The sequence below is a fragment of the Artemia sp. Qi Xiang Cuo genome, chromosome 6 (assembly GCF_049724085.1).
Source record: "Artemia sp. Qi Xiang Cuo chromosome 6, ASM4972408v1, whole genome shotgun sequence".
Classification (NCBI taxonomy): domain Eukaryota; kingdom Metazoa; phylum Arthropoda; class Branchiopoda; order Anostraca; family Artemiidae; genus Artemia; species Artemia sp. Qi Xiang Cuo.
This window is the reverse complement of record NC_142799.1, coordinates 46,376,561-46,401,601: the sequence shown is the minus strand read 5'-3', so window position 1 is coordinate 46,401,601 and position 25,041 is coordinate 46,376,561. Positions and strand designations below refer to the sequence as shown.

The 25,041-nt window shown below is 35.0% G+C and overlaps 1 protein-coding gene across 2 annotated transcripts in view; it reads left to right on the top strand.

Annotated features, from left to right (window-relative positions):
- Paip2 (polyA-binding protein interacting protein 2) overlaps positions 1 to 25,041 on the top strand; it is a 73,809-nt gene that overhangs the window by 31,548 nt on the left and 17,220 nt on the right. Inside the window, exons 1-3 of one of the 2 annotated variants that reach the window (XM_089090780.1) lie at positions 6,769 to 6,806; positions 20,123 to 20,338; positions 21,773 to 21,948. In XM_089090780.1, the coding sequence (XP_088946906.1) occupies positions 20,156 to 20,338; positions 21,773 to 21,948 (359 nt within the window). In that variant the 5' untranslated portion in view covers positions 6,769 to 6,806; positions 20,123 to 20,155. Of the gene's footprint in view, positions 1 to 6,768; positions 6,807 to 20,122; positions 20,339 to 21,772; positions 21,949 to 25,041 lie in introns of those variants that run through there. The other variant, XM_089090781.1, reaches the window with a different exon arrangement.

Here is a 25,041-nt window from a genome sequence, read left to right as displayed (position 1 = left end):
AAAGATTATATTTGAATCTGAATGGATTTGGTGATAAGAAACATGTATTGCAGTCTATGCTGCGTGATCTGGATATTTTGTGTATGCAAGAGCATCACCTTCTGGACCACTCTAGTAGTCTTTTTTCGAACCTGTCGCAGCAGTTTAAGTGTTTTATCTCTCCAGCTACGCCTACAGGCGGACGCCCATCTGGAGGCGTTTGCATATTTATTCGAGAGAATATTCCAGTTTCAGTGTTTGCCGTTAATCGTTATTTTGTTGCTGTTCGAATCCCAGGGATTATCTTTTTCTCGTGCTATTTACCAACAAATTATCATACTATTGATTCGGATTTTGATTTCAATTTTGTATGTTTAGACTTATCGCGATTTGTGGCGAAAGTTCCAGCGGATTTCCAGTGGCTAATTTGCGGGGATTTTAACTATAACCTTGCTATTTCTGATGTCCGCTCCTCCGCTCTTTTATCTTTCTTTTCGGTTTTTACTATAGTTTCAAAAGATGCGGATTTTACGTATGTCCATAATTCTGGTTCTTGCTCTAATCTAGACCATGTGCTTGTTCCAAATGCAGCGTTATTGCCACAGCCTGTTCATGTTGGATTGGATATGCCTATTAGTGGCCATTTTTACCTTTCTTTTCATTGAAATATTCAAATTCCATCTTTTAAAATTATCCATCGTTCTAGTAAAAAAATGTGCAAATATCATGAAGAATCAGATGCTCTTTTAGCTAAAGTAATTGTAAATTATTTTAGGATGTTGATCAAATTGATATTGATCTATTTTACCTTGAAATTGTTCATAGTTTAAAAGTCGGGGCTAATATAGCATTTACGACTGATTCTTTCCGTCGTGGAGCTCGTGTTTTGGGTTGGAACCTTAACCCAATTTTAAAGCAAAGCCAAAAGAATGCATATAAAGCTTGCTACCTTTGGAATTGCGCCGGAAAACCGCGATCTGGACCATTTTATGATGGTATGAAATTAACTAAACGCGTTTTCCGGGCTGAGTTGCGTTTGCATAATGAAATTATAAAAGATGAAATTGGTTCAATGATTACTAGTGATAAGAATGAGCTTTGGAGTTTGGTTAATTCTAGACGTCGTAATAATAATTGTTCACCAGATTCTAGTAGTTCTCTGAAACTATATGATAGGATAACTCATTATAATCAAGTTTTTTCATCCGGTGATGCGGCAGTTGAATCACGGCTTGACTCTTTATTGTCGGAAGAAATTTCAAAGCCCCGCCCAAATAGTAAAATATCTGTTTCTGTTGAAGATGTAACGGCAGCAATTAAAACTCTAAAAAGTAAGCATTATTTTGATCATGATGGTATACATTCAAACCATATAAAATGGGCATCCCCCAAAGCAATCCTTCTTCTTGCTACTCTTTTTACTACTATTCTTTCTTCTGGAGTTTTTCCAACTAGCTTTTCTCGTGCTACCTCTTCATCTCTTTCAAAAAAAGGAGGGAATACGAATCGATTTTCTGATTACAGGCCGATTACTGTTTCGTGCCAGATTAGCAAAGTTTTTGAGTTAGTTTTATTAAAATATCTGGAGTCTTGTAACCAAGGCCTGAATCAAATTTGGTTCGTAAGGGGCTAAGCATGGATGTTGCTCATACCCTCCTTTCAAGAATAATATCCTTTTGTAAGCAATGGGATAGAGTTTATACACTTACGTTAGATTTTGCGGCGGCGTATGATTCAATTATCCATTCTTGGGCTATGACTGCGCTTCTGAAGAATAATTTCCCACTACCAGTAGTTTTGGTTTTAAAAAAGTGGTATGGCTTCTCTCGTATTCGTATTAAGTGGAAGAATCAGTTTAGTGATTATAATGTTAAGTTGTGCATGGGACTGGGGCAAGGAAGCATTATTTCTCCTTGGATTTTCAATATTACTATTTCAGGGCTATTGGATCAAATTCAGTTTACTTTTATTTATGGTAAAGGTTATGTTCTGTTGTGGATTGTTTACGCAGATGATTTACTCCTTTTGAGTTGACCACTTCAGTCACTTCAACAAAATGTAGATTTTTTAGCAAAGGTTTTTAGTGAGCATGGACTTCGTTTTTGCCCTGAAAAGTGTCAGTTTTTAATTCTCGGTCTTAAGGCTAATGATCTCGTTAATTCAGAAATTTCTGTTCGTATTTATGATAGTATTTTAAAACCTTTGGAATCTTTTTTGTATCTTAGTGTGCCTTATGGACCAACTTTAGCTCTATGTTTTAAAGCAGTTAAAAGTAGAATAGCGTCTAGTTTTGGGTTAGTAATTTGTCTTCGCGATCTTCTTTTTCGGAAATCAATTGCTCGGGTATATAATACTGTCGCTTTGCCTCCGATTTTAGTTTTTTCATCGCTTCTCTCGTTTTTTAGAATTAGTAATATTGAGCATGTAAAAACCACATTTTTTAATTTTGCTAAGTTCCTTTGCCGCTTTTCTAAATCTAAATCAAATACTTTTTTAATGAATACATATAAAATAAAAAACCCTGTTGATGTTTTGGAGAAAAAGCAAAAGAAATTTTTATCCAAATTACCTCTTTTTTCTCATAATTTATATAAAGCTGAGCATGAAGCTTAATTAATTTATTATTATTATTATTATTATTTTTTATTATTATTATTTATTATTATTATTATTATTTTTTTTATTTATTAATTGTTGAATGAAGTTTTAATTTGTGAAGTGTTAATTTTAAGCGTTAATTTATTATTTATTGAATGAAGTGTTAATCTGTGTGGTAAGTTTGATTGAAGGCCTTTGCGTACTTTGATTGAAGGCCTTTGCGTTGTTATATTGTTTAAAAGAATTTTTTGGCCTGTTGATTAGCGGTTATTTTTTTTTTAATTTTTACTCTCGTATCCGGAGGAAATAAAAAGTTTGAATTGAATTGAATTGAATATATGCCTCCAGGGCATAACTGACAACGCCCGCTCCCGGGCCATAGGCTATGTGTTGACACCAGTGTTTTTTTTATACGATCTTTGAACTATTTTGTAACAAATTAGCTATCTCAAAATTTTTATCGGATGTATTTGGGAAAAAAGCGGGGTGGGGGGGGGGCTGGTTACCCTCTGATCTCTTTAGACTCTTAAAAAGTGAACTAGAACTTTCAATTTCCTGTCAAATGACTCCTCTCTGAAGTTTATACGAGCATTCCTTCCATAAGAACCATATATGCCCACAGGCCATAACTTAAAACGCCTGAACCCGGGCCCTGGTGGGTTGTGTCGACACTGGAGTCTTTGTTATATGATGTTTGAACAATTTTTAACAAAATGGGTATCTCAGAATTTTTATCGGATGCATTTGGGAAAAAAGGCATGGGGGAGGTCTAGTTGCCCTCCAATCACTTTTGACTCTTAAAAAGAGCACTAGAGCTCTCGATTTCCAATCAAATGAGCCACCCTCCGAAGTATATGCACGACCCCTTCCATATGAAGTGCCTCTGGAAAAAAAAATAATAATAATAAAACGTTGGAGCCGTATGGCCTTTACTTTAGGCAACGCTATAGCGTTGCCTCTGATTAAAATTCGCAACTTCAAACTTTGAAGCTTCCTTGTGCCTGGGATGTAAAGGCTAGTGATCTTCACAATTCTTGAGGGGGATATTTTTGGGCGTGGGTGCATTTTTACAAAATTTTGGATGCACCTTAGCCCTTGTGACTTGATGATCACTTTAGCGGCAAGCTACCCCAGTGGATGTCAATATTATAAATTCAATCCGAAACGTACGAATAAAAAATGTTTTGTTTTACTTTTCATTTATTTTTTCATAGTAATTTCTGTTAATTTTCTGTTTGACTTGTTTCATGACTGTATTTCCGCTCGTTTCAGAATATAATATTGCCCTTTAATTTTCTTTGCAGATATTTTCTTATATTTTTTTTATTTATTTCTTGCAAAAAATATAATATGATCTCACTGTCTGAGCTGCAAGGAAAGAAATGTTAAGATATTAGCTCACTTTTTACAGACGAAAGACATTAGGTTTCCAAAATTCATGTTTAGCTGGGACTAGATGGTAACCAAAATATCCGTGGATAGGGATAGTACGAGGCTATTACGTAGAAAAGATTTAAAGGGAGTAGCAACCTCATCCAAAACGTTTGCTCCAACGGGAATTATTGGAGAGAGTAAGGAGGTAAGCTCCGCATTAGTAGGGTGGAGAAGGAGTGTACGCAGTTGTGTTAACCCCAGGTGGCTGAATTCAGCGATAACCTGCCAATAGATGTGGTATTTTCCATAAACATAGCCATACCACCTTTACTTTTCTTTTATAAACGTACATAATGGAATCTAACAAGAACCTAAAACCACCCTAAGGTAATTTTTTGGAAAAAATTTAGCATTTCTTCAGAAAAATAAAATAATGATTTTCTATCACTATCAGGCGATACTGAATAGGAATATGGTCATATCCAGACAAGGGTTCATCTCCTAGTCAGATGCCAGAAAAAAAGATTAAAACATGTGTGCTGGTGAACCGCCCAAGATGTAAACCCCTGCTGTATATTTTCGGGATAGCTTTACTCCCCCTCCTAATTAGTCATGTCCCTTGGCTCACACATCTGAAATTAGGTGTGCGTTAAAATTTACAAGGTAAGGAATGATGTCTTTAATCTGCTTTCACATAATCATTCTTGCTTATGGTCAAGTATGTTTGCATGCCCTGTTAAATGTACAAAGTGTAAATTTGTCGGATTTTCAGCTTTTCCTAAGGTAAATTAATAACAAGAGATGTAAGGATGCAGTTGAAAAATTAGCAACAAAATTCCATGGAAAAGCTGCGTTTGAGGATACTGGTGAAACTTGCCGCAATGTCTTTGAAACAGATATTCTTGAAAGTTATGTGGCTCACATCCTAACGTGGCTTTCTTGATCGACTTCTATGAATTGATGTTCGAGTTAACCATGAGAGCTGATTCTCTTTCGTGATTTGTGACTATAGACCTGTCCAATGTTCTAGTTTTCCAAGCATACTAAGCAAGCTCATCATCGTTGAAATGATTTGATCAAATATTAAATTTCCTAGTCGAAAAGCACGAATCTGTTGATTCGGATTTGGAAAATCAGGACCGTTTGTGTCCACTTCCCTCCAAACTAAAAAACGCCACAACTGTAATTTGCTCCAGAAATGTTAAATTGCATCATGTATGGTTCCCTTTTATGCCTATGTTTCTTTTGAGCTCCCTCTCTGTCGAGCAAGTGAGTAGTTTAGTGTACACTACTTTCTATAATTCGGAATCTAACCAAATGCATTACTTATTTATAGTAGAAAGAGGGGCTACAATGGTAATCAATGAATTAGTCCGAACAAACAAACATAAATAGTTACTTGTTCTTGCTTTTCAACTTCCAAGGAAGAAACCTTAGATGATAGCATAAAATAAAAAGTGCAAGGATTGCCTAATAACGCATGCTATTTGTCGTCTAATATAAATTTATTATCAAACAGTTCGTGGTAACGAACTGTAAGTAAGGAGTGACCCGGCTCATAGTAACCTAAACTCTAAAAACCGGAGTTTTGATGCCAGTAGATACCTCAAATAAATCGGATTTTTATGCCGATTTCAAATATATAAGTTTCATCAAGTTGGATCTTACCCATCAAAAGCTACGAGCCTGAAAAGTTGTTCCTTATTTTCGAAAAAAGGGGGAAACACACCCTAAATGTGATAGAACTTTAATGAAAATCAGATTCAGCGTAACAGAAAACCCTACTGTAGATGTTTCAAGTTCCTATCTCTAAAAATATGGAATTTTGTTTTTTTTTGCCAGAAAAAAAAAAATCACGGATGCGTTTTTATTATTTTTTTTTCCTCAGGGGTGATCGTATGGATCCAATTGTCCTAGAATATCGTGAAAGGGCTGATTAGAACGGAAATTAAAAGTTCTAGTGCCCTTTTTAAGTGACCAAAAAAATGGAGGGCAACTTGGCCCCCTCCCACACTCATTTTTTTTCCGAAGTCACCGAATCAAAATTTTAGTTATTGGGAAGTATGCGGACGTTTTCAGGAGGGATTTTTTATGGGGGGGGGGGGGGACTCGGAAGAGGTGGTTACGCGGGAGGATCTTTCCATGGAGGATGTTTCTATGAAGCGGGTGCCGGATTTCCCAGCATTATTTAAAAAAAACGATCAGAAATTAAAATAAAGAAAACAAGTTTTTTCAACTGAAAGTGAGGAGCAACATTAAAACTGAAAACTAACAGAAATTATTACATATATGAGGGGGGTTAGTCCCCCTAGCCAATAACTCGCTGTTTACGCTAAAGTTTTTTTTCAGCACTTTCAAAAGAGCTACCTATTCTAATTAAACGGCCTTTGTGATTCAGGGATTTGTGATTCGAACAAAATTTGAACTTAAGCATAAAGAGCGAGGTATTAAATAGGGGGCGAACCCCCTCATATACATAATAACTTCTGTTCGTTTTAAGTTTTAATGTTGCTCGCTACTTTCAGTTGAAAAAACTTGTTTTTTTCAATTTAATCTCTATAGAAGTAACGGCCTTCTCCTCGGTTTTGGTGCAGTTTTCATATCAAAATACTACAGAAAAATACCCCTCGATAAAATTGTTCAAATACTGGTGATTTCAGTTACAGCTAATGTAAATACTACTTCAAATGCTTTTCCTCTTTGTGCCTTTCTTTTTCTGAGTTAATGCCTCAGAGCTATCTGGAAAAATTCTTAAGTTCTGAGTTGAAATAGATGGTATTCGCTCAATCACAGTATCATAGAACAAATGAAGGAATTTCGAATACACGTGTGATCTTGACCAATATTTTGTATTGGTATATAAAATTCTTTTATTCTCTATGTTTTTATACATGGAATCATATTATGCGTAAACTGATGTTTAATATTGGAATTGTTGTTCAGCTTGATAGAGTCTTATGTGAGGCCCTAGAGCTTCTTTTTGGATATAGGAGGCTAAATAAAAGAATAACCTAGACTTATGGGTAAAGTTCTACGAAATCATTTTATTGATTTATGACTAAAGTTAACACACCATTTGTTGCCTTTTTTTAGGCTTATTACAAATATATACAGATTTTACAATAGAAATTAGCTACACGCCCCCCTCCCCTATATATGCCCATTAAGGTGTAGGGTATGTCTAGCCGATATAGGGGGGGGGGGGCGGAAATTTATTTCCGAAAGAAATGATTATTATATTTATAATCAGGATAAAAAAAGGTGGTAAAGTTCTACAAAATCATATTATTGAGTTGCTTATTATATTTGTAGTAGAAATGCTTATTATATTCATAATCAGCATAAAAAAAAGGCATCAAATGATGTATTCACTTTATTCCTAACTCATTAATAGGATTTCATAGAACTTTACCAAAAAGGCATTGAATGGTGTAGGCCTATTCACTTTAGTCCTAACTCAATTAATATGATTTTGTAGAACTTTACCGCCTTATGCTACAATTAGGTTTCTAATCTCATGTTCTCTACTTATATCATGGTTACTCTTCTGACAATACAGACCACCCTCCCTTTTTCCAAGATGTAGTCTACCTCTACAATAGACTAAACAAAAGACAATGAAGTTCCTTCTCTATTAAAGCCTATGTATGCATGTTTCTGTTGATTAGACTAGCTTATCATGCTTCCTTCCATTGTTATTCTCATTCTGGAATTGTAGCTATTAGAGGATATTTTTATCCAATATTATAATAGGGTAAGACACCCAGTAGTCGGACACTTTAATCACTTTGAAAACTTTTTGACATTTAAACTACTCTAGCTACTGTATTATACCACCTAGAAACTTAATTTTTGTATCAAAAAATTTCTGAAGAATTTCTGAACAAGTAGGTTACTAATTCAAATAGGTTCACTAGTGCAGCGCCTCCTATTTTTGAATTTACTAACAAGTGACAATTCTGCCTAAACGCGGACATAGAAACGGCTCATTGTAAAGTGGTTATTAAAATAGTATAAAAGATTATGTCTGAGAATAGGTAGGTGGCTAACTACTGGGTGTCTTACCCTAATCACATAAGTAAAACTATGTTTCATTTAGCCAAGAATACATGTTTTAAGAAAGAATATGGGGTAAATTTTTGCAGTTCATATTATTGACTCATGAATAGCCTAAAGTAAACATACCAATTTATGCCTTTTTTATGGTCTTTCGAAATATAATAATCATTTTTGTCAGATATGAATTTTATCCCCACCCCTTTATATACCAAATCATATTATTGAGTTAGGAATAAAGTGAATAAACCATTTGATGCCTTTTTTTTGCTGATTACAAATATAATAATCATTTCTATCAGAAATTAATTTCAGCCCCCCCCCCCTATATATGCCAATTCAGGGTATAGGCTATATTTCCAGATTAGGGGGTGGGGTAAAGTTTAAACTTACCTCCTATTTACATCATAAACAAAATTTGCCCTCACCCCCCCCCCCCCTTAGGTTGAAAAATATACCCAGATTTGGAAAATTTAGGGGGGGGGGGTTGCAAATAATTTCCAATAGAAATGATTTTTGTATCTTTTATAAGCATAAAAAAGGCATTGAATGGTGTACTCACTTTATTCCTAACTCAGTAATATGATTAGGTATATATTTACCTATATTTGCACATTAGGGGGTGAAGGGTGGGAGTAAAGTTTAAACTTGCCTCTCATTTACATCAAAAATAAAATTTGATAAAAATGATGAGACTAAATGATTATTATATTTAGAAAGAGCTTAAAAAAGGCATTGAGTGGTATGCTTACTTTATTTGTAAGTCAATAATATGAACTGCAAAAAATTTACCAAAGATGGCATATCCTGAGATTCAGAAAAATTAGAAATATATTGTAGGGCTATAGCCTATGTAAGACCATCAGAAAGGGTATATTTATTAAAAAGCAACCAGGATTTTTGGAAAGAGCCTAAAAAAGGGAGTTTAATATAGGCTATATAAAAATCCATAACTAAGGTAGACAGAAGCTGAGCACAGTACTCAATACTATTTTTATCTTTCCAAATGTAGTAATAATTTCAATTTCAATTTATGTGAATAAAAATGAAACATAACAACCAATAATAATAAAGATCCTGGAAGCAAACTTTTTGAGGACCATAACAACAAAAAATGAAGAAGAGAGAAAAAAAAAGAAAACAGGTAAATTAAAGCAAATTAATAAAAATTTAGAGAATTATAATATTAAAGTTTAGTAACATTGTTATGTAGCTTGTAAAAACTTGTGGATAGCTTGACATTGGAGGGTATTATGTTCCATTGAAATATATATTTATTAATAGGGGATTGCTGGGCAGAACTAGAGACACACTTGGGTACAATAAAGGAATGGTTGGATGAACAGAGACAGAGGCCTTCAGAATTATTACAATTAAAATAAGATAACAATTAGAGAGGAAGATTTTTATGGTAAGCAGAGTATACAAGGGATAGATTTAATTTTTTGATGCTTTGTTCAAAAGGCATAATACCAAAATTGGAGTACATGTCCTTGGTGGGATATAGTCAGGGCAGCCAATAAACTGCTTTGACAGCATGCTTTTGGGCAGATTTTAATTTATTGGTAACTGAAGGATAAGTGTTGCCCCAAACAGATCTGCAATATGAGATATATGGGTAAATAAAAGAGTAATAAAGCATGACAAGGATATTTGGAGGAAGAAAATAATTCACACAATTAATCATACTTACCTGTTGCAAGATTATGACTCTGATATAGGAAACATGTGTTGCAAATGATAGGGAGGAATTTATGTGGACACCAAGAAACTTGGCAACTTTGATCTGCAGGAGGGGATTAATGAAATATTTTAGGCCAAGTGCTTGTTGAGCTTCATTTTTTTGTAAGGGGCTCAAAATAATACAACCTGACTTTTCTTGCTGTTAATGGTCATGCAGTTAATAAGACACCACTCCTGTACTCTATTCAGAAGGATTTGAGTAGATGTGACAACAGATGGTAAATTAGGACTGGTGATGAAAAAGTTGCTATTGTCAGCAAAAAGTACTGGGTGCACTGATGGACCCAGGTCTGTAACCAAATCATTAATATAAAGGAGAAAAAGTATTGCACCAAGAACAGAGCCCTGCAGGATGCCCCTCCAGACAGGTAGGGGATGCAAACTCATGCCACCCAGACTTACACTCTGTACTCTACCAGAGAGATAAGAGCCCAACCATGAGAAAGGGACTCCACAAATCCCTGAGTTGTTGAGTTTACTTAATAAACCACTGTGATCAACCATGTCAAAGGCCTTAGAAAAATCCAGAAATAAGCCCAATACAGTATGTTTAAGGTCAAGCTGGGAATGTATAAACTGTGTGGTGTCAATTAGTGCATCAGCAGTTGAAAATTTGGAACAGAAGCCATATTGATGAGGAGAAATCAACAAATCTGAAGGATGAATCCCAAGTAAAAAGGGAGAAAGACATTGGAAGATAACTCTCTTGAGCACTTTAGATATAACTGGGAGAAGTGAGATTGGATGATAATTACTCATGTAAGATGGATAGCCTTTTTTATGAATTGGGATAACAATTGCTGATTTAAATATTTCTGGGAAGACTCCATTGGTCATAGACAGGTTTGCTATGTGCACAATGGGTTCACAAACATAGGAAGATATGGTACTAAGAATCTTATGACTTATGCCAAAGAAGTCAGATGTACCACTATTAGAGAGAGATTTGATAACTTGAAGTACCTCTTTACTATCAGTTGGAGATAAAAACAAGGATCTGGGATTCTTGCTAGGGTGTACTGACTGGGAGGGATAACAGGAGTTAGCATTTGGAATATTGGTGAAATAATTATTAAAAGCATCTGGAACTGAAATTGGGTCAATTACTCTGCCATTGATGTCCTTAAGGTTAATTAATTAAAAAAAACTTTTTCCACAAAATAAGTTTTTCAAAGAAAAGTAAAGAACTTGATTAAAACAAAAATGAGAAAAATAAAATCAAATGATCTACCAAGCATGAAACTACCACAAATCAGCATCAATAAATAAATAAAACCCAAAACAAACAGAAATTATCCCTATGCCTTCCCAAGGCCAGAACATAATTTGCACTTTACTGAAAAAAATATAAATATTTAAACTTCTATAAATCAAATAATATTAACATTTTGATTAACAAATATCAGTATATGTAAATTAAACTGACAATGCACATTCCATTTGTATTTTTTTCAGTAAAGTGCAAATTATGTTCTGACCTTGGGAAGGCATAGGGGTTTTGAGCCCTACTCATGTTAATTTCTGCTCGTTTTGAGTTTGACTTGGTTATTTATTGTAATTTCTTTTTGTTTTGGGTTTCATTTGTTTGTCAATGATGATTTGTGGTAGTTTCATGCTTGGTAGATTATTTGATTTTATTTTTACTCATTTTTGGGTTAATGGAGTTCTTTATTTTTCTTTGAAAAACTTATTTTGTGGAAAAAGTTTTTTGAATTAATTTCTGTTTGTTTTATATTGACATAGTCTTTTCAGGGAAAAAGCAAATAATAGTTTAAATCTTTTCTTTTTTTAATAGACTTTATAGTTTGGCCTGCTGTTTGTATGCTGGAGAAAATTTTTCAGCAATTTTTAACGACATGCACCCTTTTAAAAAATCTGGACACAAATAGTAGTGTTTAATTTAGTTTCATTCCTTCTCTAGTTGACCTGAAATAGTAAATTTGATATCATTCGCAAAAAAATCTGTTTACTTTCTTTGATAGCTTGCATACACTTATGCTATTTTGATTTGGTTAAATTTTAAGAGCAGAAGTAGCCCTGAAAGTTTGAATATAATACCCTCAGTCATTCTTGGGATACTGCTGAGATGCCTTATTGAGAATTAGCATTAATACAGTGCATTTTGATTTAACCGTAACTTACAACCTTTGCCCTGAGGACTCTGGGGGGTTTGTCATTCTTAAATACATAATTTCTTGAACTTTCAACTATGTTGAACAAAATGACTACTCTAAACTTTGGTTGAATGTGTTTGGGGAAATTGTGGGCATGAGAGGGGGGTCAATTACTCTCCACTTACTTTTGACTATTAGAAAGGGCCATCTCAGTTTCCAAACAGGTGAGCCAATTTTTTGAAATTTTTACAACAAATTTCTATATAAGCCTTATATGCCCCCAGGGCATAATTTACAACACTTGGACTGAGGGCTCTGAGGGGGTTATCATTCTAAAAGACCTAATTTCCAGAACTTTCGACTACGTTGAACAAAATGGATATCTCAAAATTTTGATTGGATGTGTTTGGAGAAATGGTGGGCGTGAGAGGAGGGTTAGTTGCCCTTCAATCACTTTCAACTATTAAAAGGGCACTAGCCCTTTCAATTTTCAATTGAATGAGCCCTTTTTGATGTTTCTACAACACCGCTTTCTATAAAAAACTTTACATGCTCCCAGGGCATAACTTACAACCCGTGCCCGGAGGGGTGTGGGGGGGGGGGGGGTTGTCATCCTTAAAGACCTAATTTCCAAAACTTTTAACTACGTTGAATGAAATGGCTATCTAAAAATTTTGATTCGATGTGTTTGGGAAAGAACTAGGCGTGAGAGGGGGGTTAGTTGCCCTCAGACCACTCAACTATTAAAAAGGGCACTGGCCCTTTGAATTTCCAATCAAATGAGCCCTTTTTGAAGTTTCTAGAACAAAGATTTCACTAAAAACTTTATATGCCCCCAGGCATAACTTATAACCATTGCCCTGAAGACTGTGGGGGGAGTGTCCTGCTCAAAAGTATAATTTCCTGAACTTTAAACTGCATGGAACAAAATGGCTATCTCAAAATGTTGATTGGATATGTTTGGGGAAATGGTGGGTTTGGAAAGGGTGTTAGTTGTCTTCCAATCACTTTCAACTATTAAAAAGGGCACTAGCCATTTCAATTTCCAATCATATGAGCCATTTTTGAAGTTTCTATGACAATGCTTTCTATAAAAATCTTATATGCCCCCAGGGCATAACACAACTCTTGCCCTGAGGGCTGTGAGGGAGTGTTCTCCTCAAAAACATAATTTTTATTTGGAAATCATCAACACTGAAAAAAATGGCTATTCAAAACTTTTGATTGGATGTGTTTGGGGAAAAGGTTGGCAAGAGAGGGGGATTAGTTGCCCTTAAATCACTTTCAACTATTGAAAAGGGCACTAGACCTTTGAATTTCCAATCAAATGAGCCCTTTTTCAAGTTTCTATGACAAAGATTTCAATAAAAACTTATATGCCCCCAGGGTATAACTTATAACCCTTGCCCTGAAGACTTTGATGGGAGTGTCCTGCTCAAAGGTATAATTTTCTGAACTTTAAGCTGTGTGGAACAAAATGGCTATCTCAAAATTGATTGGATGTGTTTGGGGAAATGGTGGGCATGGAAGGGGTGTTAGTTGCCTTCCAATTACTTTTGGCTATTAAAAAGGGCAATAGCCATTTCAATTTCTAATCAAATGAGCCCTTTCTGAAGTTTCTATAAAAATGCATTCTATAAAAACCTGATATGCCCCCAGAGTATAACTTACAACCCTTGCCCTGAGGGCTGTGAGGGGGTTGTCATCCTCAAAAACCTAATTTAAAGAACTAAAACTACATTGAATAAAATGGCTATCTCAAAATTTTGATTGGATGTGGTTGGGGAAAAGGTGGGCATGAGAGGGAGGTTAGTTGCCCTCCAATCACTTTCAACTATTAAAAAGGACACTAGCCCTTTGAATTTCAAATCGAATGAGCCTTTTTTGAAGTTACTACAACAACTCCTTATATAAAAACCTAACTTGCCCCCAGGGCATAACTTACAACCCTTGCCCTGAAGGCTGTGAGGGAGTGTCCTCCTCAAAAACATAATTTCTATCTGAAAATCAACTGCACTGAACAAAATGGCTATCCAAAAATTTTTATTGGATGTGTTTTGGGAAAAGGTGGGCGTGGAAGGGGTTTTAGTTGCCTTCCAATCACTTTCGACTATTACAAAGGGCGTAAGCCATTCCAGTTTCCAATTGAATGATCCCTTTTCGATGTTTCTATGACAACTCCTTCGTTACGAAGTGCCCTGGTCTGAACAAAAAACATAATAAATGATACATTGTGCCAACATTGTTCTAATATGCCCCAGGGCATAACTGAAAACCCTTGCCCTGACGGTTGTGGGGGTGTGTCCTCCTCAAAAACACATTTCCTATCTGGAAATCAATTATGCTGAACAAAATGGCTGTCTCAAAATTTTGATTGGATGTTTTTGGGGGAATGATGGGTGTGTGTGGGGGGGGGGGTTGCTAGTTGCCCTCCAATCACTTTCGACTATTAAACAGGGCACTAACCCTTTTAATTCCCAATCGAATGGGCCTTTTTTGAAGTTTCTACAACAACACCTCTATAAAAACCTAATAAGCCCCCAAGGCATAACTTACAACCCTTTCCCTGAAGGCTGTGGGGGAGTGTCCTCCTCGAAAACATGATTTCTATCTGGAAATCAACTACGTAGAATAAAATGGCTATCTCAACATTTTGATTGGATGTGTTTTGGGAAATGATGGGCGTGGAAGGGATGTTAGTTGCCTTTGAATCACTTTTGACTATTGAAAATGGCACAAGCCACTCCAATTTCCAATTGAATGAGCTCTTTTCGAAGTTTCTATGACAACTTCTTTGATACAAAGTGCCCTGCTCTAAAGGAAAAAAATAATAAATAATACATTGTGCCAACATTGTTCCATATGCCCTCAGGGCATAACTTAAAATCTTGCCCCAAGGATTGTGGGGGAGTGTCCTCCTCAAAAGAATATTTTCTATCTGGAAAACAACTAGGCTGAACAAAATGGCTATCTCAAAATTTTGATTGGATGTGTTTGGGGGAATGATGGACATGGCGGGGGGGGGGGGTTGGCTAGATGCCCCCCAATCACTTTCGACTATTAAAAAGGGCACTAGCCACTCAAATTTCCAATCAAATGAGCCCTTTTCAAATTTTCTATGACAACTCCTTTGACACAAAGTACCCAGGTATGGAGAAAGAAAAGAAAAAAAAAAAAAAAAAATACATTGTGCCCAGATCATTCTTTACTTAAGTAGTGCTATTGTGCTGCCTATGATATGAATAGATCTTGGATTCCCTTTTTTTTTAAGAGTTTAATTAATTGTGGACCAAATTTTATGCAAGTTCCCTTTGCAGTGAGATATTTTTGAATAATAATTTTTTTTGCTTCCTGGACAAGTTTGGTATATAAGTTTTTGTATTTTTTTTGTATAATAAGTTAGGTCAATAATGCTACCGGTTTTGCAAGATATAGGTGTTTGACTTACAGACTGAAAAGGTTAAACTGATAAGATCTCTCAGTCCCTGTGTAAAACCACTTGTGGCTGAATTAACATCCTCACAGTCCAAAACCTTGGACCAGTCAAAGGATTTCAAGTGATCTGTGAACTGGTTCATATTCACAGTATTACATATTCTATTAGATGTAAGGGTATTAGTTCTAGAGGGTTGAGTAGTTGGTAGGGAGGGTAGGGAGAAATAGATTGGAAAGTGGTCTGACAGGTCAGAGAGTATTAAATTGGAGGACAGGTGGTTTCCCAGGGAAGTGGACACAAAAATGTTATCAGTTACAGTAGCTGTAGACCTCATAGGACCAACTCTAGTAGGAAAAAGGATTGTGGTAAGAAGACCACTTGAGGTAAATGTTTCAAAGAAGGTATCACAATCATTATTATTGCTAACATTTAGTAAATTACAATTGAAGTCCCCAAAAACTATTGCCTTCTTTTGTGGTAAATTAATAAAACTAGAAACATCATCAAACAGATTACAAAAGAAAGGTATCAGAAATGAGGGTGGTTTATAAAACAATGAAAAAATGAAAGAATTGTCATCAACACTTATGTCTACAATTATTGAATAAATGCATCAATGTATCTATTATTTATAGGTTGCAAGAATAAGGATTTGCAGTCTAATAGCCTGGTGAATTTTAGACTTGACCAGATGTAAAGAGAAATGCCACCAGAGGACTTGGTTAATTTTCTTTCAATATGAATAGCTTGAAAGCCAGGGAGGGAAAAATCATTAGTATCATCAATTTCTGAAAGCCACGTCTCCATTATTCCAATTACATTGAAAGGGCAGTAACTGTTAATTAAAATTAAATCTTTAAAATTAGCCCACTCATCTCATATGCTTTTGATGTTAAAGCAAATTACAATAAGTTTGGTCTCTTCCATTAGCTTAGGTTTACATTTTTCACATGATCAGAAGTGTTGAGATATTCACAGTTAATTTGGTTTAAGGGGCTATTGGGGCTAGCTAAGGGGTTGGTGGACAAATTATTTTGGTCATCATAAAAGTTAACAACAACATTATTGCACAGTGATAAATTCATGAGAAACGTAAAATCTTGCATAGTACACATTTAAATATCCATTGCAGTCAGAGTTTCATCATTTCCTTGATTTAAATATTGGAATTCTTCTTCAGCCGACGAAATATCATTGGTGGTAATTTTGGACCGGGATGGAAAGTTTGCCGTTTTTCTTAGATTTCTTGCCTTTGACTTGGGCAGTGGCACCGACTACCGTATTGGGGGTTGTGGCATTGTCAGAGCCTGTATTAATTTGATTTGCAGTTGAGTCTACAGGCTTTAGTAGCTTCAGTGTGGAATCTATGTCCTTTTTGATGGAAGATAGTTGAGCTATAGCTGTTTGTAAGATGTCATCACCTATGAGTTTAGTGATAGCTTTCTTCTTGAGAATATTTTTGGTTCATTACTAACCTCAATTAAGTAACTGACTGTGAGATAAGTTGCAAGCCTTTGCCATTCTTGGCTACTTTCAGATGAATCTTTTTGAGGGCAGGATGTTGAAGTATACTTAGGTAAGGGATGGGGAGACTGACTAGAACCTTGAGTATGAACATTGTTTCCCTCTTTTGGAAATGATACTGTCTTTGCATCTTCTACAGCAACTGTTGCTTGGCTTCTACTGGGCTGATGGGGTGTGGGTTGCTGAGGGATTCTTGCAGCTAAAACTGAGTAGAGTATGTTCATTTTATCAGATGTTCTAAGGATTATGACTTGTTTTTGGTGAGCCAGGCATGATTGTATTTGGAGGGCTGTGTGTCCCTTATGGTTACAATTTCTGCAGAAAGGGTCTGACTTGTGGCATTCACTAATTGCGTGGCCTGTTTTCCCACACTTAAGGCAAGACAGGTGGGACTGTTTGCAGTGATCTTTTGCTGTGGCCATGGGCCAGACAAGTAGAGTATTGTAGGGGCTTGTCTTATAAATCTTGTAAAAAAAGGAACATACCATACAAGAATATTTCTCTGTTTAGCTCAACTGTGCAGGAAATGAGGGTGTTTAAACTTAGCCTTATTGCAGTTGAAGGATTTATGAGAAGACATAAAGAATCTATTAGTTCAGTTTGTATTTCCTCCACTTTTATACTGGTATCAACACGATACAGCACATACTTGTGCAACTTTTTCACATTTTTTTTTGTGGCTAAGATTTTTGAGCCATCAAGAATTATTTCTTTGGATTTTGACAGGAAATGGTTTGCCACCTGAGAAGATGTAAAATAAATATCAATAGACTCGTCCTGCTTGAAAACAAGTTCAAAATTTACCTTGGCAATCAGAAAGACTGCTTTCCTAATTTGCATTATTCGATCTTTTGAAAAGGGTTGGCCATTGGTTTTCTTGATTGAGACAGTATAATAATTGCGGTAATTGGTAGTACTAGTTTCTGGGACACTTGAAGAGAGGGGTTGCACTATCTCTGGCGAACGAGTTTCATCCTTTTTCCTCTTTTTGCCAGGCATCTCACCTCTTTCATTAGAGTTAGTTGCAGCTAAGGCCTGAACTCCTGACAAGTGACTAACTGTTTTGGACCGCGTAGTTGGGGGAGGGGGGTTCTAGGAAGAGTTTTAAAAGTAGGTTGGAATGGTGACTGGCCAAGGGTTTTAGTGGGAGTATCCTCTTTTTTCCAACATTTATTCCAACAAGACACTGCAGATTCACAAACTGTTAATCAGTCTTAATTCAAGGTTACTTGACCAAAAGTAAATATGACAATTTTTAATCAGCAATAACACCAATATATTCAACGTTAAGTAGGTTAATCACTGGCACACAATATCCAAGGGGGTGTGGATGTTCTACAGGATGATTTGAATGCATTGGTTAGTTGGTGTAATTTAAATTCAATGTCTATTAATCAGGTAAAATGCCATGTGGTGAATTACTACCTTAATTACCTTAAATTGCACTTGCTAGTGGTATAGACAAATCCAGTGCACATCAGTTAGTGATTATGGGGCTGTCAGGGATCTGCTATGTATCTAGTGAATACAGTAACTTACCAGAATTCTATTGGTGAAGTTGTAACATGTTCTGTTGATTCCATTAGGGACCGTGGTATTGATTTTGATAATCAATTGAGGATTGATAAACAAGTATTAGCTGTATCATGTAAAGCCAATTACAGTTTGATTTGTTTCAAAAGAAAGTTTAACCTGCAAAGCTTTACTATGCTGTATAAGACAATGACACAACCAGTAGTTGAATGCTGCACATCTGTGTGGTTTCCAACAAGAAAACCTGACTCACAGATTATTGAAAAAGTTCTTAGATGTAAGATCTTAGTGCAAAAGAACATCCCTATTGCAATTGCACTATGCTAAACACAAAGCAGGGACAAATATAGCTCTAGGATGAATACAAAGTTTGCTGGCTTTTTTATTTTGGGTTTATTTGTCATGAACCAGCTGTTGATGAGAAATGAGTAAAAATTATGCAACCCCACAACATCTGCAATTTTCTTTATATAGCTTAGGGCTATATCTGGCTCCATTAGTGTACTGGAATTACAATATTAGCAATTACTGCACTTGGAAAGAGCGATTGAATGGCAAACCAAATAGTTTATTTGGTATTGAGAGTTGAAAATGGAAAGCTCTATCTGATTTCTTCCTTGCAATATAAATGTACTGCATTAAAGTGATTTGAATTAAAAAAAAAATTTGAATAAAAAAAGGAAAAAAAAAGAAGTAAAAAATGCCTCATTGAAAATGAGCCATATTGAGAAATACTTTTGTTTGATTGACAAAATAATCTCACAACTCCTTATGCTGCCACTTTTCATGCTTTCCTTCTTGCATATTTTTATAATTTCTGTGATTCATTTCTGGGAATGCCTGCAAGGATAGATGTAGTTAGCCATTTAAATAGAGATTTTAGAAGCAGAAGCCATCATGAAATAATGAGTAAATGATCAGATGATAATGTCTAAAGAAATGGGAGAGACAGGGGGGGGGGGTCATAAGCAAAAGTTAGCTTAACTTTCCATATCATCTTTTCAGAATGCTAGTAAAATTTGCATATGATTGCCTGCTTTGTATTGAGCCATGAAAATGCTGCTCTCTATTTGAGTTTTACAGGAACCAAAAATGATTACATTTGCTTTGTCTGATTTTGCTAAACTGAAAAGTACCATAGTGAATGAAAAAAACCCCCACAAAACCTATTGTAATTGACTTGCAAAATAGTGTTCTTGTCTCAATGAAAATTCAGTGATTGAGTTTGCCCCAATTTAGTATTAAAATATAGTTCCCACCAAATCTAATGGACCTTCACCTGTAAATCTTGCATGGTTTTTCATAATTGCCCTGGTATTTTTTCACTGCAAGGGACAAATACAACAAATTCTGTAGTATTTATTTTGGTTACTGCTATTTTTGTATGCAATCAAAATCGATTATTTGTCGTTTTTGCTAGTTTCTTCGCAATCTGCATTCAAATTTAAAGATCTTGTTTGTTTCTAAAGCATATGACACCAAAGCCTGTTGGATCATGTGTTCCTCCTCATACCAGCACACTTCTCCATTGAGTTAGGCAAAATGCATCTTAATCAAAAATATTTTTGTCATTGTAAACTTTCAATGGCATGTTTGGTTTGTAAATTTATATATATAATAAAAGAAAAAGTGAGTTGTACTCCCTCATATTTTTAATCACACTTGCTTTATTTAAATTTTACTATTTATTTGAAATGCAGGCTATTATTGTGTGCAGTACTTGGCAATTTTTTGGAACTTAGTGTTGAATTATATTTGTTTTCAGAATAATTTCAATCCACAATCAGCTTTTACTACAATGAAAGGTCCAAATGAGACTGACAAGGACCCAACTGAAGATTCAAATGATGCACAAAATAGGTCCCAAGAAAATGAGACTAAAAATGGTGAAGTTGGAAATGGTGTCACAATCCAAGCACCAGAACCAGAAGACTTTTCTGAATATATGTGGATGGCAAATGAAGAGGAATTCGAGAGACAAGTATGTTTTTTCAAATCTTTATTTTTATATATAGGCCTACAAACAAATTTTGCTTGTCCCTTTTTCCTGATGAGAATATGCTAAATTTTCTTAGGCTATTTGTATATATAATGATTCCAAATCCCTAAAACCTGGTAAAACCTTTGACATACATTCAGCTTGCATCAAAACTCGGCGTTGGCTTTCAAGATAAAAAAAAAATCATAATTTTGGAACTGAAATATAATCCTCCAGAAATCTTAGACATTATCCATATATTTCTCTGTTTTGTGATTCATCCAACATATTGATTTATTTACCCCTAGTATTGATTGCTGAAGAATGACAGACATGACATTAGAGATCAGCTTTTCAACTCTTGTAGTCTAAACAACATTTTATATATATTTACCTCCCTCTAACCTAGTGATTTTGAGAACACCTTATCCAAAAGATGGAACAACAGGTAACATCATTGTAATGTTGCTAAATAGCCCAGAAACACTTTTCAGGTTTTTGCTTTATAAAGAATAAAATGTTTTAAAACCAGTATTATTTTAAATAGGGGGCACCTTCTTGGATAAAGAGGGTTTTATGAAATATTGTGTGATTTCATAAGGCCTCTTTAGGCTTATGGTTTTATGAATTACCAATTAAGCTTCTATGAAATCCTGTTGCTTTTAAAAGAATAAAAATGAGATAACACATGAATATACACATGTGAGAGGGGGCTAGTTTTATTCCTTGGAGGACTAGAAAATTTTTGTAGTTCTGACGTTTTGATGCTCTATATATATTCCACTAATGACCAGATGTAGGTACATTTAGCGATGCCCAAAATTGTCCATGCAATGGGATGTTCTGGGCAATCTTAACCTAGGGGCACCCTTACATTGTGTGTCCAATTGTGGATGCCTAGTTATTGGCCAGCACTTTTATCCTTCTGTTTATTTCAACCTTTTTAGAAATTTAGTATTTAATTTATTAAATACAATGCACAAAAAAACGGAAGCATAGACAAAGCATGATAAAAAAATAGATTATAAAGATAAAATACTATAAAGTCTGTGCATGGCAGAGGATCAGACAACCGCAAATAAAGCCAGTTTTTAAAGGCATATAAAGATTTAGCTATTTGAAAGTCCAGCAAGTAGGGTTTTTGGAAGCAAAATCCAAGATGAAATAATAAGTAAATAATAATGTTCAAAGAACAGGGAGGGGGGAGGGGCCTTCAGCAAAGATTAGCATAGCTGATGCAACGTTTTTTGAAAGTCAGTTGTAATTTGATACAAAATCCCAATTAATCCCTAAATTTCCAACCTTAAAAGAAACAACTTCAACTAAAAATGTAATTAATAGATTTTTCAACCATTAATATTGCAGAGCAAGTATATTTCATTTATAATAGGAATGGTCTGTATAACAACTCATCTCTTATCTTTCTTTGAATCATAGGTATTACAACAATTAGAAGAGGAAGCCTTGATGGAAGAGTGTATGCTTGAGTCATTTAATGGATTGTCACCTGGCTTTGAGCCTTTTCCACAACAAGACCAGATGATGATGTTTCAGCCTCTGGTTCAACAACCACCAGTACCCTCTGTTCAAATCCCATTCAACTATCCTAACTGGTATGTTAATGTCAGATATTTTTGGGCTTCTGGATTTTTCTAGTTATTTTATAAGTTGGTAGGGCCATGTCAAAAAATATTGGAAGTTAATGCTTTGCAATTTTTATGTTATCATAAAGAAAATATTATTTTTTCATGGTTGCTGAAAGGAAATAAACTGTAAGTAGGTGAATAGCTTAGTTCTTAAGACACAAAGCTTGCTCGAATTCAATTGTCAGATATTAATAATAATAATAATTATGTATTTCTTACTCGTCTACAAAAAGGGGAATGACGGAGTACTATATAAAAATAAAAAAGGAACATGAGCACTAAGAACTTAGTGCTCATGCACAAATATTGTGTTGTGGTATTTTTTCTTTCCTTTTTTTTGGAGAAGGTGAATAGGTGGTTTCTTTCTTTAAGGAGGTGAATAGCTTAGTTCTTAAGACACAATTATTATTATTTTCAATATTATATAGCCTCATTGATTGTTAAAACCCAGCTACTTAGGACTGGAAGGCCATATCAACCGTTAGAAGAAGGAAATCTCCCTTGAGATTTCCCATCAACTGGGTAATATTTTAATAACAGAAACAAATGTCAGATGAAACATATATTCGTACAATGGTTTTAAATACGGCTTTCGTTTCTGGGTATAATTGTGCTCATTTGCTTTGTTAAGCCACTAGCGGACTTTAAGATTCGTTTTACTCTTTCCTGCTCTCTGAATTATAATAATAATTGAGACATTTTTCTATTATTAAGATAAGAATAAAAGTTTGGTTGATGTATCCTCTCCCTTTCCTAAAACCACGCTCTTCTCTTCAAACTGTACCTACAGGACCTCTAAGTCTAAAAAGTATCATCATACTAAGGAATTTGCTTCCTACAGAAATCAAGCTAATACCTCTATAATTACCACACTCACTCAATACAACACCATACTCATCACCTTTCTTGTTGAGGGGTTTAGTTAGAGTTATCCTAAAACTGCTAGGTACTTCCCCATTTTCAAAAATCATATTCATAATCTCTTATTTTTAATCCTTTTAATACTGTCACAAATTCTTCCTTACAAAATAAATACTCCTACACATCTGAAGTGGCACAAGATTTTTCGTTCTTTTCTGTATTTTGTCCTTTAACTTTTTCACGGTTTAGCACATTTTCAAAATGTTCTGTTCATCTCTCTTTGAATCTTTCGTTATCACTAATTGTAGCCCCGTTTCTATCTTTAACTGGAACAAGTCCATATTGACTATCCCCTCTCAATTTACTCAACATGCGAGTACAATAATTTACTATTATGCCGTATGGCTGCATCTTCCAGATCTTCAGCAATTTTGTCCGTTGCCTCCACTTCACACTTCCTTAATTCATATTTTAATGCTTTCTCTGCTCTCTTTACATTGCTCTTATTTATATATCTATCTCTGAAATAGTGTGGTAATTAAAATCTTGGTTTCCCCCTCAGGTGTAACCTAGTAAAGGAGGAACCCTAGCCCACAGTAACCGAAAATTTCAAACATGTTTTGAACTAAAAACAAACTGTTGAGTTAAGAAGAATCGCCATTTGAAGCTGATTTAAGAATAGTAGCTATGATCCCGGTTAAAACTTAATGGTAAAATTCTATTGCAAAAATAAAAAATCTATGGACATTTCGAAAAATAACCTAGAACCCCACAAAAACGGTGTTGGGTTAAAATGAAAACTGCACCATTTAAATCTCTATAGGTAAAAACCTCATTTAGGAGAATCATAGTCTCCCTTCTTGAGTAACAAAGAAAATTGCCTTTTCACAATGGAAGCAGCAACATGTCTACTTTTTTCTATTATTCTCCTCTTTCTTTTTTGTTTGTATTTTATTTACCACTCAGCTAGGCTAATGAAAAATAGAGTAATGTTTAAGTGCTCATTTGAAAGGTAATTGCTATATCTACCTGCTTTTGTAAGTAAAAAAGAATATAATACATATAAAACATACAATACATATAATTAAAATAGAATACAGTTTTTGACCAAACTACATTTTCATATACGTCATTATATAACACATGAATGACATCATAAAAGAGTGACTTGCGCAAAGTGCCGACAACGTGACTTTTTCTTTACTAGGACTAGCTGAGAAACAGGCAAAGACTTTTTCTTATGGTTGATAAAGCCGGGACGAGATGCAAGTGCTCTGGAGAACTTAAAAACATAAGCGACATTAGATTTTTTTTACGGGTCAGATTTCCCTTGAACGCAAAACTTGGCTTCACCTTTGTAACCCTAAATTTTAAAGAATCCAATTTTAAATTAATTTATTTCAATACATATATGAAAATCGATAATTAGTAGTCCAATGCTATTATTAGATGTTTTTAGGAATTACAAGTAGGTTTCGAAATCTCGAGTTGGTTTCAAAGGCATTTCGAGTAAGTTCCTGCGAAAATACGGGTTCCAGGGTAATATACACTGGACCGCTGATGGCATTTTAAATGGGATGAGCTGTTTGTGCAACAGCTCCATGTGGAACACATGTGAAAGCATAGAAAGCTTCTGGGACATTCAAAAGTTATGCATCAAAAGTTACAAGCCTGAGAAAATTGCTTGATATTCCAAAAAGGGTGAAAACGTCCTAGTCTGGGACTCCCAGAAAAGGCAAGTGATCTTGATGACAATTAGACGATCAAAATCAGCATGTTGGATAACCCTGATGCAGAGGTTTAAAACCCCTATTTACAGAAATGTGAAATTTTTTGTTTTTAACTGACGAATCCGTTAAAGTTAATTGATTATAATAGTGTCAGCAGAGCACAGGAAGTCGGTGAAACATTGATTACTAGAATTGATCCCCATAGACTAAGTTAAACAAGAGCATTTAAAACGCAATTTGTTCTCATGAAAGTAAAGTGACATTAAATCTATCAAAGGGGAATAATTTTACTCTTTATAATTCTCAAGCGTTCATAACACTTATCTGCAATTAGTTCGTCTGAAAATTATGGCATAAAGCTACTGTATATAATAGGCAACACTCCTGAAGATCCCAGACCTACTTCAATTGTTTTTTGGGATATGCACAAGATAATATGGGTTTTTTGTTGTTTCTTTCCCTTGGGAAA